The sequence below is a fragment of the Pundamilia nyererei genome, unplaced genomic scaffold (assembly GCF_000239375.1).
Source record: "Pundamilia nyererei isolate P.nyererei 1_Seehausen unplaced genomic scaffold, PunNye1.0 scaffold00032, whole genome shotgun sequence".
NCBI classification, from domain to species: Eukaryota; Metazoa; Chordata; class Actinopteri; order Cichliformes; family Cichlidae; genus Pundamilia; species Pundamilia nyererei.
In genome coordinates this window covers 391,655-409,288 of record NW_005187433.1, presented here as the reverse complement: position 1 = coordinate 409,288, position 17,634 = coordinate 391,655, and the positions used below count along the sequence as shown (strand labels likewise).

The 17,634-nt window shown below is 38.5% G+C and overlaps 1 protein-coding gene and 1 pseudogene across 1 annotated transcript in view; both read left to right on the top strand.

Moving 5' to 3' along the window:
- The window catches only part of prkab1a (protein kinase, AMP-activated, beta 1 non-catalytic subunit, a), a 10,202-nt gene extending 8,091 nt beyond the window's left edge, over positions 1–2,111 (top strand). Inside the window, exon 8 of the mRNA XM_005729183.1 lies at positions 1,471–2,111. Coding sequence (XP_005729240.1) covers positions 1,471–1,548 — 78 coding nt within the window. The 3' untranslated portion in view covers positions 1,549–2,111. The remainder of the gene's footprint in view (positions 1–1,470) is intronic.
- Positions 2,112–12,648: 10,537 nt separating this feature from the next.
- Positions 12,649–13,400, top strand: LOC102209632 (phospholipase A2-like; annotated as a pseudogene).
- The last annotated feature ends 4,234 nt before the right edge of the window (positions 13,401–17,634 follow it).

Below are 17,634 nucleotides of genomic sequence, written 5' to 3'. Positions count from 1 at the left end.
CTCCACCACCCAAGAGAGTTCGTGTTGGAGTTCCAGAGGATGTCCGGACTGATGAGGTTGCACATTGGCCTGTAAAATGTGAAAAGCGAGGTCGGTGCAAAAATTGCAAGGTGAATGCAACTACCACCCTCTGTGAAAAATGTGATGCACGTCTTTGTTTCACAGAGGAAAGAAATTGCTTCAAAAGTTATCATTACCAAAGGTAAACTTCTAACAACTGGAAAGAAAAAAGCCATTTGAGCAAGTTATTGACTTTATGTAACATTCTTTTCTATTTTGGCACAATGTTTTTATATGCTCATGTTTTTAGTTCATTACACCTCTCTAACGTTAATGTTTTTTCAGTGACATTTTCAATTGTACCTCCAACATTGGGCTGATTTATATGATTTTTTTTCCAAGAAGCTTGTTGAAGTAAACCAAGAAATGTTACCATCATTATCCATGTTAAGAATTTGAAAATAAAAAGGAAATTCTGTTTTTAAAAGCAAGAAAGTGTTTACAGAATTACTTTCTAAATATGGAACAAATGTACAATGTAAAATGTAAAAGACAGAGAAAGAGCCAGGGACAACAACCTCACATTAGAAAGGTATAGTAATCCTATTTTCAGTTGCAGATGATAAAGGATTCAGAAAGTTTATTCATGCAGGTAATTAGTAATTCCTTTTGTGCATAATTTTATATTATTGTTAATAATAAATTAATTAAAGCAACAAATCAACCTGAAGAGCCAGTTCGGAGCCAAAAGAGCCGGCTCTTTTCAGTGAGCCGAACGGAAAGAGCTGGTTCTCTAAAAAGAGCCGGAAATCCCATCACTAGTTGTTCAGATATGCCTGCTTAAGAATGTCACGTGTATTTGTAATTGCATATTCATGAATGATTGCTTGCTGACAATAAAAAGGGCTCTAGCGAAGGAATCAGTTGAAGTTGGTTGAGTTCAGGTGAAGGAATCTTTTCCTCAACTTTGGCTGGCTTCCCTTGCAAGCCACAAACACGGACAGTACCTTCTTGCCTTGTTTGTCGTGCAGTTGTTGGTCTCGCGTTCCAGCGGGGTTTGTGCCAAGATAAACCCAACACTGTTAATACGAGAAACTTCAGAACAAGGTGACGTAGGATTTTGAAATCAATACCATAGATGTGTCTACCAGGAGGCTGGCGGTTGCCAGTATTTTCTTCTTTCATTTTTTTTTTCTTCATCTACATTTATATGTGAGTCTGAACAGACTTGGGTGTGAACTGCTACTTGACTGGTAGGAGGAGGCCTGCAACCATGATGCTGCAATTCTGGTTTCATGTGTGTCTTAAAAAAGCCATAGCCCTACCAATTACAGTTTAACCATACTGGCTTATAGCATGGTGGAACTGTACATGGTAAGACTGGTGCTACTGTTTCCATCCTAGTTGAAAGCATGCATTGCGTGAGGTTTTAAATTGACTTTTCCTGTGTGTTGTGTCTTTCTGTCACAGGACGGAGTGATGGTACTCAGTGCAACACATCGCTATAAGAAGAAATATGTCACCACCTTGCTTTATAAGCCCATCTGATGAAGCATTCTTTTCTATATTTGGAGCTGTTGTTAACTGTACACCGAGTGTACAAAATGCTAGCCACACTTTTTTCAAAAAAAAAAATCTAGTGTATATTCCTTCCAGGTTTCACCAGTTAGATCCATTCTGACCAAAAGAAGCAGCCTTGAATAAGCACGAGGGAACAAATTAAGTTTGTAAAATGTTGACTTGATTCCCAGAAAAAAATTTGGACTGAGGGTTATAGCAATTGCTTTACAGTAATACACTAAAAGCCATACATACAAATAACAAATGATTCAGTTAGACAGCCACTTACTGAAAAACAGACAGAAAAGAGTTATTTTAAAGGAAGCCTGCTGTAAAAGGCAGTTTAAGTGATGATGCTGCTTTTCCCATGCAGTACATCACATCTGATTTTTGTGTCATATATCAGCGCAACTAACTAATAGCTGGATTGGATTGGTGGGTAAATGGGGTCACTGTGTTCACTTCAGTTCTGTGTTGCTCTGTTTACTATAGGAATATTTAATACGTAACATAGACTATAGTAAAATGGCCTGCCTGCATTTGTATAGCGCTTTTCTAGTCCTTAAGGACCCCAAAGCGCTTTACACTACATTCAGTCATTCACACATTCACACAATTATATAGAACATCGTGGTTTTTGGGCACCTGTTTTGAAGCCTGATGTTGGGTACTTCAAGTATTATTTCTTTCTTTTCTTTTTTTTTTTTTTTTAAACTGGCAAACGAGTGGTGGTTGTGACACTTAGTCATTACATACACAACAGTGCTCTTACAGTAACCTGCTTTTTCCCTAGTTTTACCCTGAATGCGACTGCAGTTTCCAAAGTGAACATAATTTAGTATTACATAAGATGACTGAAAGCATAAACTCATTAGTAAAGTGTTTACGGTGGTCATAAGTCAGTAGAAAAGTAGGGTTATTTTACTTCCATAAAATCTGATTTCTCTGGCCCTCTGACCACCACCAGTAGGCAACGGGTGAAGTGTCTTGCCCAAGGACACAATGACCGAGACCGGCAACCTTCTGATTACAAGGCGAGCTCCCAACTCTTGAGCCACGATCGCCCTTTTAATATACAATCTTTGGCCACCAACACCCACTATAGCTTCATTTTAATAGCAAGAACTAACAAAGCATGCAGGGAGCCAACAGTAAAGGGTAAGTGGAGGCATTTCATGATTCCTACACCAGTAGGTTTGCTTGGTTGGTTTGTTTGCAGTGCTCTGTGTATTAGTTTTGATTTGGCAAAGTCAGCTGATGACAGAAAAGTGCAGTTGACGGTGCTGTCTGTGCCAGCTTGTCTTTTGGCATTTTGTTTGTTAACGTCACATGCTGCAAAGCTTTTAGTGCATTTTAATAAAATGAAAAGTTGTGCTCTAATTAATTAAAAACAATTTCACAGTAACGCAGCAAAGAGAAAAGCACAGCTTCTCTCACACTTTGCTAAAATGAAGGAAATGTGGTAAATTATTTTTCATTAATTTCTTAATGTTGTATTTATTAGTTTAATAAATATTGTTAAGTACCAAAATGACTACTAATTTATATATACTATATCCGGTTGTTCAGTGATGACGCGACGAATCCTACTTCCGGGTCTAAAGTAGTCTGCGTTTAATATGGCTTTTGTGTTGTTAACATGTTTAATGTTATGTATTTTCTTCTATTTGATCTCAAAAAGCTCCTAAAACAGTCAGTGATCACTGTTGACCTCCCTCGGCTTTTATTATCGCTAATCATTTATTTAAGCTCAGTTTTTAAAACCTTAGGATGTAAATACAGCCCAGCCCATGCAGCAGTATATGAATGACTAACCTCGTATTGTGGATGGATTATCTCAGTTGTTCTCCTGGCTGAAGTTTGGTCCTTTTACAGCATCCTGCCATGCGATTACATTTGTTCCTGACCACCGAGAACACTCACGTTAACTTTTATCGAGTGGAAAATAAGTTAGCTTGTTTATATTATGCTAACATAGCTATGTCGCTAGCTGTCACGTAGCACATCATTATATACCAGCTAGCCCAACTTCAGTAACCCTACAAACGTCACTGCTGTTTAGTTTTCTGTCTTCATTTATGCTGGAAGTGATAGCAGAGCTGTACGTTTTAATTTGTTTCCAAAACCCCGCAGTCAGGACATGCTATATTGTATTTAGATAGAAGCTAGCGAGCTAACTCCCTGCTAACTTCTAACTCCGCTAAATGTCATAAATTCCGTTTTCATGGATGCCTGGATGTTAAACTCAATTGTTACACCTGGTAGAGCAGAACGCTGATCATTTTATTAAAGATGAAAGACTTTAGACAGTTTTTCAACTCTCAGTAATGCCATAGTGATCGTTTGATATATGGACCTTCAGCGGAGTTTAGACCCAGACACGGCTAGTGACGTCAGACTGAACGACCGGATAGTGCTAAGACAATTAAGGGAACACTTGAATGATTGTAACTATGATCTTTGCTGTGATTTTTGAATCCAGCCCCCAGAGGGTTAATGAATTTGGTTTTTACTGATTGTTGTTAGGTTGTTTTGTTCTGAAAAAACTACACAATGTACGTCAGTAAAGATTGTTTTACTTGAATACTTAATTCGTCAAGATCTAATGTGTAATGTAATTTCCCCTTTTTATTTGGTACATTTTGGTTTTTCAAAGGTTGTAAGGGAATGATTAAGGCAAGTGCATATACAGTGGCATTGAGTGATGCCCAAAGTGATGGCACCCATGTCTATATTGTGACTGAAAATACTGGCTCAGTAAATTCTTGTAACCTGCATGACAGTTATAGATTAACCTAAACATTATAAGAGGTTAGCAACTCTGAGATTATGCACACAATTTGTATTACCAGTTACAGTGCATCTCTTTAGTATGGTAATGTCACTCCATTCCCACTTAATCTGCCTCTATTTGTTCCAGTGACTGCCCTTTGCAGTGCTCAACTTTATCTTTTCTTAGCAGAATGTGGTAGAACATGAACACGTTTGTAATTAAAACAGACAAAAATGTAAGGACTCAAAATGATTACTGAGAAAACCTCATTGAAAAACCTCAGATAAGTACGCGCTGCTTTTGTCTTTCTCGTGGCTGAGAAAACCACAGCGGCACAATCAAGAATGTAAATGTTGAGGTCAAAGAAAGACAAAATGCACTGTGGTAGCTTAACTGTTTTTGTGTTATGTTGTTGTTTATTTATTTAGCGATGATCATACTGAGCACATTAAATAAGTTTTGTCAACTATTCACCAATATATCTTTTTTTTCCTACATTGTTTTGTTGTGAAAACTAGTCTTAGCTGTGGTTATGACCATTCCAGTCAAAAGTTAGACAAGAGTTTAAAAAAAAAGAGAGCGAATAAGCCTTTAATTTAGGGCATGTACTCCAAATAAACTAATGTATGCATCTGTGTAGATTTATATAGGTGCCATCACACACATCCTTCCTTCTTTTACTGATGTACTTTATCAAGAGTGACACCAGGTAGTTGCTCCCTACTGGTTTAGCTGATGTGGCATAGATCATTGTGAGCACCAGTTTCCTTCAAATAATGTTTCAGATCCATTATTTTGTTGATTTTAAATAACTGCTCCTGAAATTTGTGGTTATAATGTGTAAGCTTTTCTGCTCTGTGTGTTGTGTTGATTTGATAGGGCGTCAAGGACTGAATTTTTTTTTTAAAGCTGTGTGAATTGAACCAACATCATTTTATTTTATAATTTTTGTGTCTGTGCATGATATCACCATAAAAATATGACTCTGATTATTTTGATTTTGACGAAGTCACATTTGTTCATGTTAATTTTGCTGTCAGGACTGACATAAAGGTGATTGTGGGATGTTACCATGCTAGACATATAAATCCATTTCACGTAGTCATTTTAATCATTGCAATTTGCAAACCTTTTAAGCACTTTTTTTCATTCTAAGAAAGGTATTTATTAAAGAATATGTTTTTAAAATTTATATATTGCGTCATGTTTTAATTTATAACATGACTGCAGCCATTTTGATCATTAGAGCTGAACCTTCAGTAACTGACTGACCTTTGTGCAGTCATTACACAGTCATTATTTATAAAGTGCATATTGCATTCCAGTCATATTAGGGCCCCTGCAGAATTGGGAAAGTATTTTATTTGTCATTTTCAGAGGACACCTTAAAGTCATACACCTGCATGGAGAATGATACTGAAAGCTGTTTTATACCTGTGTAAAATATTGGCAAAAACCTGTGTTCCAACCATATGGTACATTTTTAAAGTTTTAACATGAAATATTATATTCATCAACATCTACCCTTTAAATATATCCTAAAAATCCTATATGGCCCCTCTTCAAAAAATAAATACTGCTGTTATGAATTCTGAAACATGCTGTTTCCTGCTTTCTCCACTACAGATTGTTCTGTTAATGCACTTTGCATTGAAACTCAGTGGTCTGTACATCATTTGTTATCTACTGTATGTCATGTTTTATTTTTTTTGTTTTTTATTTTTTACTTTATAATTGTTATGTAATTATTTTTAAAAAGTGTCTAATAAATAAGTATTTTACATTGGCTAGCTGTGACATTATCTTTCATACTATATGGGTAATAACTAGGGCTGGGTATCGTCACTGATTTCTAGAATCTTTTCGATTCAGATTCACAAGGTCCCGAATCGATTCGATCCATGATTCGATCGATTCGATTTGAATCGGGGAAATTTTTGACTCAGACAGTCAGAAATATTATAATTCTGATCACTTATCAGTACATATCTATATTTTTGTATCTATTAAAAGAAAGCTGACACTTGCGAGGCTTTATCAAAGGTGTAAGCATCACAGCAGATTCCTTTGTGTCGAAGTAACTGAGGATAAAACACAGAAAAACATGAAGGAGGTTTTCCTGGTCTGGGTTTTTATAGTAGATGACCTTAAAAATATTGTGGCGAGCTCAGACAAGGAGGAGACAGAGGTAACGTCTAGTCTTGCTTCCTGCAGTGTTAGCCATCGAGCACAGCCGTTTATTAGCATTTAACAGATGAACACACAACGCTAACACAACTGCTCGGCGCAGCTCTAGCGTAACAACCAAAAAAGGCGCTCTCTCCATCCAGAAACACACAGTTGCAGAGAGAAAGCATCACCTGTAACCATGGCAACATAACGCTGCTGCCTGGAACAACAGAACATAGCTGTCAAAACAAAACCCCAAACAGCCCTGACCCGCTACAATAACAAAGTGAAGCAGAGCAAAGTTACAGAGGTTTGATTAGAGACACACGTAAGCATTTTGCATAAAAAGTTTAAATTTGTTCAGTATTGAACAGCAGAAATGAGGCTTTCTTATTGGAAGTAAGTAAAAAAACAAACAAAAAACCGGCGGCCGACACCGTAGACTGATGGGTAAGAAGTAGGGGTGGGTTTTGATTATCGATTTAGAGAGAGCTCTACATGAAGTGTGATTTTATCGTGGTGGAAGCCAAACAGCAAAAGTAAGAGGAAATACGTGACAATGTTTATGTAAAGCGAAACGTGCAGCGTAATTTGGATGGTCTTTGGCTGCTGGTTCAGTCAATATTGTTTGGAGAGAGAGAAAACCTGCAGCTTCAGAATCTAGCGCAAAAAAGACGAAAACACAAAGCACCTGCCGACGCTTCAAAAGCTGTCGGCTTTCAGCCCTGACGGCGTTTCCGTGTCCGTGCCGTCGGGTGAGAAAGGCGACATCTCACTGATTCGGATGCGTTGGGTCCGCGTTTTGTGTTTACGTCTTTGTGCAGAATCTGTGTTCCTGCTCTCATTTACTGTTTTATACGGTGGCCCTGAGAGGCCAAATCGACTGCAACTTCAGAAAACACCAGCAATAAGAAAAACGCTGCAAAAGCACACAAAACACAACGAAAATAAGGAAAACGACAATGGAAATAGGAAAAAATACAACGGATATAGCAAAAAAGAACAACAAATAGGAAAAAACACAACGGAAGTGTTTCTGGGGAGACAAAAACCCGATGGACCAGTTTCAGGAACCCAAAACATGGTAGGCGTGTTTTATCATGATTCGTATAATACTGATGATGGCTTTTAGGCTAATAGTTAGGGCTAACACACTTACCCCTCACAAAACCGATAGATCCTCCACTTCTTTTAAGTGTCTCCCAGAGCTCCGGGGGATGACGTCACACAGGTCCTCCCCTATTTCGGAAGCAATCGGCTGACTGCCACGGTGAAGGAGGCTAACCATGGTCAATAACTGTTGCGCTCCATGTTGTACAAATAGATGAAGAAAAAAGAAAGGTCCGTCGTTTTAGCGCATTCCCAAAGATGCGGAAAGGCGAGCTAAATTGATTAGCGCTATTAAAAGAGCCAGGAGTAAGCAAAACAAGACTGAAAGATGGGACTCCAGCCGTCGGATTCCGCTTGTGCAGCAATCATTTCATATCGGGTAAGTTACCAAATACAAGCTTTCTAACATAAGAATTTTCATTTTTTACTAGACTATCATTGTGGTTTCTGATGAGTGCAAAACCACATAGTTGCATGCATCGTGGCCTTTCTGTCGTGCTTTCTAAGTTAGCAAGCTCTAAAGTAGAAATACTGAAATGTTTATGTTTATTTTTTAGGCAGAAAGAGCGATAATCCATTGAGTCCGGACTTTATTCCACCTTTTTTCAACTACGTTCTATCTCCAGAGAAGAGGAGAAGAAAAATAAGACTGGATGTGTTCAACAGAAGACAGAAAGCAAAGCTACAATGGATAGAGCAAACAGAGATTGACAGACCACATGACTTTCGCGCATTGCATTGTGGGCATGAGTGGCAGCAAAATCAAAACACTGCATCAAGCACTAGCATTTCCAGCACCGGTAATCATTAATTCTGCAGTTTTAATCCCTACTTGCATTTTATTTGCCCCCAAAACAGTTTTGTACAAAATGACGGAGAACACGGCAGGTCTGTACAAAGACTGACTAGACAAAAAGAAAAAAAAAAAGTACGAGGAAAAAAATCAAAGGAGTGAAACGGTTAGACCTATACTAGCATACAGAGTGGACTAAGGACGTTAGCGTGCTGAACAACTTTCATCACGGACATATTTATTATTATTATATGGTCCTAAGTGTGAGTGCATACACTCACAAGATGTTTATTAACTTCAGCTCCCTGCAACAAGCCCAGGTCCAGTTTACTTTGGTGATTTGGACTATTCCATTTCACAGCTGTTGTTAAATTTTTTTTCTTTATCTCCTGTACAGGCCAACGCAATCTATTTGTCATTTCAGGTTGTAGTATTACACAATATTTTCAGCTGTAATAGAAATAAGTGTTTCGTAATTCATTCACTTTATTGTCTTTATTTATAACTGGCATTACTGTTTCATTCTATTATAGAATCTCACAAGAAAGAGGCAAAATTGTATTTCATTATGCTTTATTAGCTGTTTTGGTGAATCTGTGGTGCCCTTCCAGTGATGTAAATGAAAATGATGTGACTGATGTGCTCAACCAACAAATACACATTATAGCTCTCACTTTGTTTCCTTATTGTGACTTGACTTTTGAAGGGAAAGCTTTCTTACTTACAGATATCAGAATAAGAGAATAGCAGACGTCACCTGGGCTCACTATTTTTTGTTCTTCACATCCATCTAAATGATTTCTACTAACCACGTTTCATATTCTTGATTAACAGATACAGATCAGAACCAAAATCAGAAAAAAGTTTTATTGCCTGTGTCAGTGAACAAAAATCTACAAACTAGCCACTTGCTTCAGTGGTAAGGTGCAATATAAAACGCTGAATTATATAAATAACAAAAATAGCATTAATTTAGAATTTTAATTTAGGGTTTGATGATCTTCCCCTCTTGTGTGCGACATTGGGAGAGGTTGTGATACAGTTGGTCTTGCTCAGCAGCAGTCAGAGGTAGGAGAGGTGGGAAAGCTCAGAGGCCAGGATGATCTTTTGCAGATTTCTCTTTTTTATTTTGTTTAGAGTTGTTAAAAATTATGTAATTGCATTGCTGATACTCCACTTTCTTTAAAGACTCCTCACTTAGGATGACCCACTTGCACTTCTTAGATGTAACAGCTATCTCTTCTTTTTTTTCCACTGGTATGCTGCCATGTACTGAACAACACAGCTGACACATGTGAGCAGCTCTCACCAAGGCCAGCTGTGCAGTTACAGTGTGCTCCCAAGACAACCGTGTCTTTTCTCACTACTACCCATGGCTTCAACTGTGGGTCATTTAGCCTTTGGGAATGTTGAACCTATAAATACAATTACAAATGTTAAAAATCTTGGTTAAGTACACCAAAAACACAAAATGGCTACTGACAACCAGAGGCGTTTGAGCAAAGCTAATGTAAACAAAGGACAACGCTAACAATGCTAACGTTACACTGCCTGGGATAATATGACACTTACCTTTCCAGTGATGATGAAGAATTTTTTTTGCTTGAAGATTCCACAGCCGAATGTTTGTCACAAAGCCAGATTGGGTCCATTTGTAACCCTCCAGGCTTTTGTAGGCTTTTAAAGAGTCCCCCGAGTAGTGCGATGGGAAGTTTATAAGGTATGTATGTCCGGATGGCATAGATCTGGGATGCTGAAATACTTTTGAAAAGCATGCCAGGAGCATTATACGGGTCGGTAATATTTAACCTATTTATTTTTTTTGATATACAACTTGATGTCATGTGAATTAAAGTGGGATGAATACTCCGATGGCTGAAAAGTTTCTGCAGTGCCGCTTACAGTGGCGCTGTTCATGTTGCTGCCAAAATGGTCACCTGACAGCTGGTAGTCACGTGGGGTCCGGAGCTTATTTTGCTTCCTGCAACTGGTCTGTCGGATCTTTTTTCCTATATCCGTTGTGTTTTTTCCTATTTCTGTTGTTGTTTTTCTTATTTCCGTTGTGTTTTGTGTGCTTTTGCAGCGTTTTTCTTATTGCTGGTGTTTTCTGAAGTTGCAGTCCATTTGGCCTCTCAGGGCCACCATAGTTTTAGCTGTTTTGTGGTTGTAGAGATTTTGTGAGGTTTAACCTGAGATTCTGGCGTTTCTGGCAAAATAAATGTATATTTAAAAATCGATTCTGGATTTTAATGAATCGATATCACGTTATCCAAGCCAGAATCTATTTTAATCAATACATTGATAATCAAAACCCACCCCTAGTAATACCTATCTGAAAGATGGGTGGAAACAAGCTTTGCTGATTATGAAATTATGCATTTTCTAAACTGCAGTCTTGTGTGCATCAAATGAACCTTGGTTATATACAGTACTGTGCAAGTCTTGAGGCTTTATAGTTTTCTTGGAAAAAGGTAAATAGGTGGAATAGATTATTAAAATCTGCAAACACAAATGCAAATATAATAGATATAGCAAAAGCAGAGTTTGTACTGTTCTAGCAAGCTTGAAAGTCAGTCTTTGATCTGACCACTTTTATTCTTCAATACACCGCCTGAACTCTCTTCGGGAAACTTTCTCTTAATTACCTTTTGTTTTGTTTTCTGTCAAGATGAACCCACACTGCTCGAAGAATTTTCCTGAAGGAAAATGCAGCGTTTTCAAGACGCTCTGGAAAATGCATACATTCGAAGATGGTGCTTATGCGTCACAGTGTGGACAGCGAAAACAGAGACTTTTGAAAACGATGACGCATGTTAGTCATGATGCAGTCATGTGACCAATTTAACAAAGATAGCAGAGGGCATTATACAGCAGTTGTTTTGTTTGCTCTCAATTTTGGCAGCCCTATTAAAGATCAATATCAGTTTGTACATGCTTCAGATAGCTTTTCTTCAAATTCTTTAATTCTCACTCACTTTTGCAACTTTGTACTTTTGTGTTACTCGCAGCAACAACTCCACCTCATTGTTAGCCCATTTAAAAAACTTGGTGCATTTACCAGAAAGTAAATAAACGGCAGACAGAAATGAGGCAGGCCGAATCTTCTTGCGTTTCACTCATGCGCAGTACTGGAACGTAAGCGTTTTCGGCCGTTTCAATGTGGATGCACAACTCCGCGAAAATGACTGAAAACGCTAGTGTGGACGCAGAGCGTTTTCAGACAAAAATGCCGTTTTCACATCTATCAGGGCTAGTGTGGACGTAGCCTTAAGGGATGATTTTGACTGAGTCATAGGTCAGTGTTAAGTAGCTTAACAACCAATAAAAACATTCCTCTCAAAATGATCAGGTACAAGGACTAGACTGAAAATGAGTGACAATGCAACCATTCTCCAAAGAAAATCTTGGAAAGACCTTCAGAAAGTCAAGAGAGTGCTCAAGACCACTTTAAAAAATCTCCTTGGAAAAAAATATGAAAATTTGGGGCATGGCTCAAGACTTTTTTCACAGTACTGTATTTCATTTCCTTCTTTGGTAATAGTAATATGAACAATTAACTGGTTCATAGAGTCATAGTTATGTACATCAATGTACTTCTTTCGTTAAAAATGTCCCTTTAATTTGGCATACCCAAGCCTTTTGACCCATGAGCCCTGCAAACGTTTATCTGCGTGAAAAAGCTCAAAAAGCTTATTTTCAATAACAAAAAATCATATTTTGGAAAACATTTATCCTGCACAAATAGTACAACATACCAATCCAGGGGTAAATATACCAGATGTTATCAATTATCAGTACTTGTAGAAGAATGTTATGGTAAAAGTATGACAACCTACATACAACCCACAAGTATTTGCTGATATTATAGTGCCTGAGCATTATAACAGACTGGGTCGTTTCTGCTGACTAATATTTTAAACAATCAATGGACTTGAACAAAGATCCAGTAATTACCCAGTAAACAAAACCAAACGTTTCACTAATATTCTAATCCTAACTCAGATATTTACAAAAAAACAAAAACATGATTACTTAACAGAAGCAACCATTAACACATCTACAGAAATCTGAACACAAGGTCCCCGAGTGTGAGAACGATTATCCTTTTTTGCATATGTTGGTTCTTTGTTCTAAGAGTCTACGTGACCCTGTGTAGTATGAACAGCTGACAGACAAGGTTCCATACCTGATATATAAACAGGCCTGAACATAAGTGGGAGCTACTCTGGGATTAAACTTCAAGATGAATGCCCTCCAGACTGCATTTTTCTTTGCTCTAGGCCTCTGTATTGGTGAGTACAGCATGTCTGTTGCTATTAAACTATACATATCATGAATAGAAACACATCCCATTAGGGTATAAATCATAGTTCTATCCTGTGCTTGTGCTTCAGCCCAGTCCTTAGACTACAAGGCACTCAACCAGTTCAGAAATATGATCCTGTGTGTAATGCCTGATAGCTGGCCTGCTCTTGACTATGCTGATTATGGCTGTTATTGTGGAATGGGGGGGCTCTGGCACACCTGTGGATGATCTGGATAGGTAATGGGTTAGCCATTCTACTTAACACATACCCCAAAAGAGTTTTTTTTTCTCAGTAATCACCATTATTCATGTTTTGACTTGTAGGTGCTGCCAGGTGCATGACCAGTGTTACACTGATGCTATGCAGCACCCTGAATGCTGGCCCATCCTGGACAATCCTTACACTGAGTTCTATGACTATAATTGTGATGACCAAAATAAAAAGATCACCTGTGGCAGTGAGTACTCAAAAAAGCTGATTGGCATTTAACTTTATAGTAGCACTTGTTGGCCTTCTGGTTATTGTAAAGTGAATTTTGAGCTCTTTATTTTCTCTTCTTCAGACAATAACAATGAATGTCAGATGTTCATCTGTGAGTGTGACAGAAAGGCTGCTGAATGTTTTGCAAGGTCTTCTTGGAATCCTGAGCATGAGCACCTTCCCAGTGACCAGTGTCAATAAAACCTCTCCAAACAACTATATTGAACCAAGAATTCAATCTTTCAGATATGTTTATCCTTTTAAAAGTGATGTAACGCTCTTTCAGTGTAGAAATATTGTGATGGTTAACATGGGTAATGTGATTTTGTATGGAGAAGCCTATAACCATCCATAGCTTCCTACATTCACTAAATTGCTTATCTTGGATTGTAGTCGTGATCCTGCATTGTTTCCTCTGTTATATGACATTTGCCAAAGTATAATCTTTAAAGATTATTGCCAGTAGAGGGCACTCTGCTCTACTTGTTTCCTTTTGTGGCCAACAAGAAAACATTGAAAGGATATTATTGACATGGATTAATTTGATGTTTGGTCTGTGTTGGCTGGATTCAGAATAATATCTGTAACAGTCTCATTTTGTAACACCAAACTTAAACTAATAAAAACTGAACAGTGAAGTGAAGTAGATCTCAAAAACCAACACCTCTCAACAAATATAAAGATCATTTGGAGAATGGTTGATGTCAATTGTTTCACATAAAAATTCATTGACATCTATCATTCTTGAAAGGCTTACAAAACCATTTCTAAGGCTTTGAGACTCCAGTGAACCACGATGAGAGGTTCTAATAGAAAAATTGGTTTAATGACCTGTAACATGTAAGTCAGCCAAATTTGCATTAAAACAAATCACACAAATTGGCAAAGGAAGCTTTTTCATAGCACTGCTTTCACAGCGTTTTTATTTATTTAAAAATAACATACTTTGCATCAAGCACTATAATGTAGCATTTGCAACATATACAAATACACATGATATACAAAATATACAAATAATTCTACTAAGACTTGCATCTAGTCGTTTTGTGTACTATTATGTCTGTGAAGGTTCTCTGGATGACTATCCAGGTCATCGTAGTCAAAGGAGCTTGCAAAGAAAAGTGTCTGGACTTCTTTAAGTTGTTTGAAGACGTTTCACCTCTCATCCGAGAAGCTTCTTCAGTTTTAAGGTCAAATGGTGGAGAGTCCCAGATTTAAACCTAGTGGGAGTATCCCTCCACAGAGGGACAAAAGGACCCCCTGATGATCCTCTAATCGCCTGAGCCAAGGTGTGAAACTGGGTGTGGGTCCCAATCAGCCAGGGTTTCGGGTTTTGTTCCCTCTAAGCCTGAAGGGAAAAAGAAGGAACACATGCATGTAAAAGAAGCACTCAAAACGTGCGGCTATCCTAAATGGGCGTTCTTAAAGTCAGCAAAGAGGCACAGAAAAGAAGATCAGACACCAGCGAGGGAGGATAAGAAGGACAGACGCAACAACATTGTCATCCCCTATGTAGTCGGTGTATCAGAAAAACTCAGGAGAGTTTTCTCCAAGCACGACATCCCAGTGTATTTCAGACCCAGACCCCACAAAAACTGGTTCACCCGAAAGACAAAACTCCAAAACACAGACTTATCAATGTGGTGTATGCTGTACAGTGCAGCGAGGAATGCCCAGACCTCTACATTGGAGAGACCAAACAGCCACTTCACAAGCGCATGGCACAACACAGAAGAGCCACCTCCACAGGACAAGACTCAGCAGTCCATCTGCATCTTAAGGATAAAGGACACTCTTTCGAGGATGCCAATGTTCACATTTTGGACAGAGAGGACAGATGGTTTGAAAGAGGAGTGAAAGAAGCCATCTATGTCCACTGTGAGCGACCATCTTTGAACAGAGGCGGTGGTTTACAACACCAACTCTCTGCCATCTATAATCCAGTTTTGAGTTCCCTTCCCAGACACCTTAACGCCCACTCACACCCTGGGCCATCTGATCTCAGGAATTCGCATGATAAGGTGGGGCCAGGTTTCACAATGAGCTCACCCAAAACCCTGGCTGATTGGGACCCACACCCAGTTTCACACCTTGGCTCAGGCGATTAGAGGATCATCAGGGGGTCTTTTGTCCCTCTGCAGAGGGATATTCCCACTGGGTTTAAATCTGGGACTCTCCACCATTTGACCTTAGAACTGAAGAAGCTTCTCGGATGAGAGGTGAAACGTCTTCAAGCAACTTAAAGAAGTCCAGACGCTTTTCTTTGCAAGCTCCTTTGACTGTGTACTGTTATCATCAACTATATCAACTATAATCATTTAATCTTAAAAGAAAAAAAAAAGTTTGCCTTTCATTGTTGCAACTCTTTGGGTGACCCATTTTTCTGGATTGACTGAATGTGACTGTTATAGACCAATGACTGTAGAAAACTTGAACAACGCGACCGCACCTCCTCCCACAATGGTAGGACCCCAGTCTGACCACAGTTCCATCCGATAACATGTAGGAGGCGGGGTTTATGACCTGTACTGCAGCCAGACACCAGGGGGCAATAGAGACATTTTGGCTTAATTTTTGGGGAGCTGTCGCGTCGTCCATGTTTTCTACAGTCATTGGAGACGTGCACATAACTTGAACTAATCACAGACACTATTTCCTATGTTTTATGTGCTGAGTATGTGTTTAATGTTTTTGTTAACACCATTGATCGAAGTACTCACGTTGTTTTTTTTCCATCCTGGAAGATAAAGAAAGAAGGTAGTTTGATATAAACATTAAATACATTTAAATTATTCCAAATAGATCATTCACTTGTTGTTGTTCCTATCGTAGACAGAGTTTTAGTTAATTGTGAGTTTATAGAAAAAGCATACTTGCTACTTGCTTTTAGCAAGCCACTTCTGTTAGCTACCTAAAGCTCACTCTTTGTGATCACAGCTGTGGCTGCAGCCCACTGGATCAGTCTGCAGGCTATTGTTCAGACAACATGAGCTTTAGCACTGTAATCACCAGCAGCTGGTAGCTGGCTTCTGGCCACCACCCAGCTGTGCCTGCTGCTCTCTAAAAGATAAAATGAGAGAGGAAAAAAAGATATCGACCAGTGAAAAGTCTTTCTCAGACGTAATGCCTTGTGTGGATGTCTGCATACTGTCTTTTAATATTTATGTAGTAGTTGCCATTATCATGGTTCCTAAACAAATGACTATAGTGTTGATGGCTATGCCTTACTTTGACTTGTCTGAATTGATGAACGGGAAACCTTAACGTCCACACTGTTTCAATTTGGGGCTTCAGTATCTTGCCCAAGGACTGTACCCCAGGTCTCCAGAGATTAGATTGTGAATACTGTGCACTATAGAATGCAATGGGTCCTCAAAACAAAATGACAAATGAGGGTGTTTATCAGCAGCTTGCAAAATGACCAACATCCCAGTCCCATTGGCAGGAGGTTGTCATTTGTCACTGCGGTTTTCATGTGGCAAAAAATACAAAATATAACATGCATCATCAATGTGGGTAATTAATTTTTAAGAATGAAAATGTTTTCAAAGAATTATTTTGGAACCTTTATTCAGAGAATGTATCTCAGTACTGGGAAAAAATACTTGACATTGTTGTTTAGCTTATCTTTTAGTAGGTGGAAGAGGTGGGAAATATAATACTCAAATGAAATAGTAAAAAAAAAAGTAAAATAAATAGGTACTTAAGGCTACAAGGTGTGAAAACCAGCTTCATCTGTGAATGCCCCAAATGCAACACCCCAGCTGTTTAGCTATGACAGTTCCAAAAAGGTTTGTTGTTTTTTCTGGGAGCTGTCCTGTGTGAAATGAAAGAGTAGGACAAAGAAACCAGCCCAAAGATTAGAATAAATAGAACAAAAGCAACAATAGCATCCTCCGTGTGGTTTTAATATCTAATAATGACTCCACCTTTGTATGTACTGTAAACACAAACTCATGCATTATCCAAAGTACATGCTGTCCCTTATGCTGCCATGGTTACATGTTGTTTGCCACTCCAGTCATGTGCATGACAAGATGTAACAGTTCCCAGGGTGTTACTCAACCATTTAGAGCAGGGTGTGTTTGAACACAACGTCCCATTCAAAGCTTGTCTGTCACCTCGCCCAGAAGATCTGTTTTGTTTTGTTAATTTATTCTTTCTGGTATGTATGACGCACAAGAGAGAAACACACACCAGAGCTAGAACTGAGGCCAGAGAAATAATGTCTGTGTGAATATATAAGTCCATTCATTGTGTTAGCTCATCAAAAAAGATTTTTGGAATAATTACCTTTATCTGCTGATATATGTTTTTTCTCTTAAGCAAATATAAGTCTCATGTTTTTTGCTTTTTCCCCAGTGATGTTATGTCACACTACAACATGCGGCTATGCAATATTGCACAGTTTACCTTGCCAAGGAGATGGACAAAAAGACAAA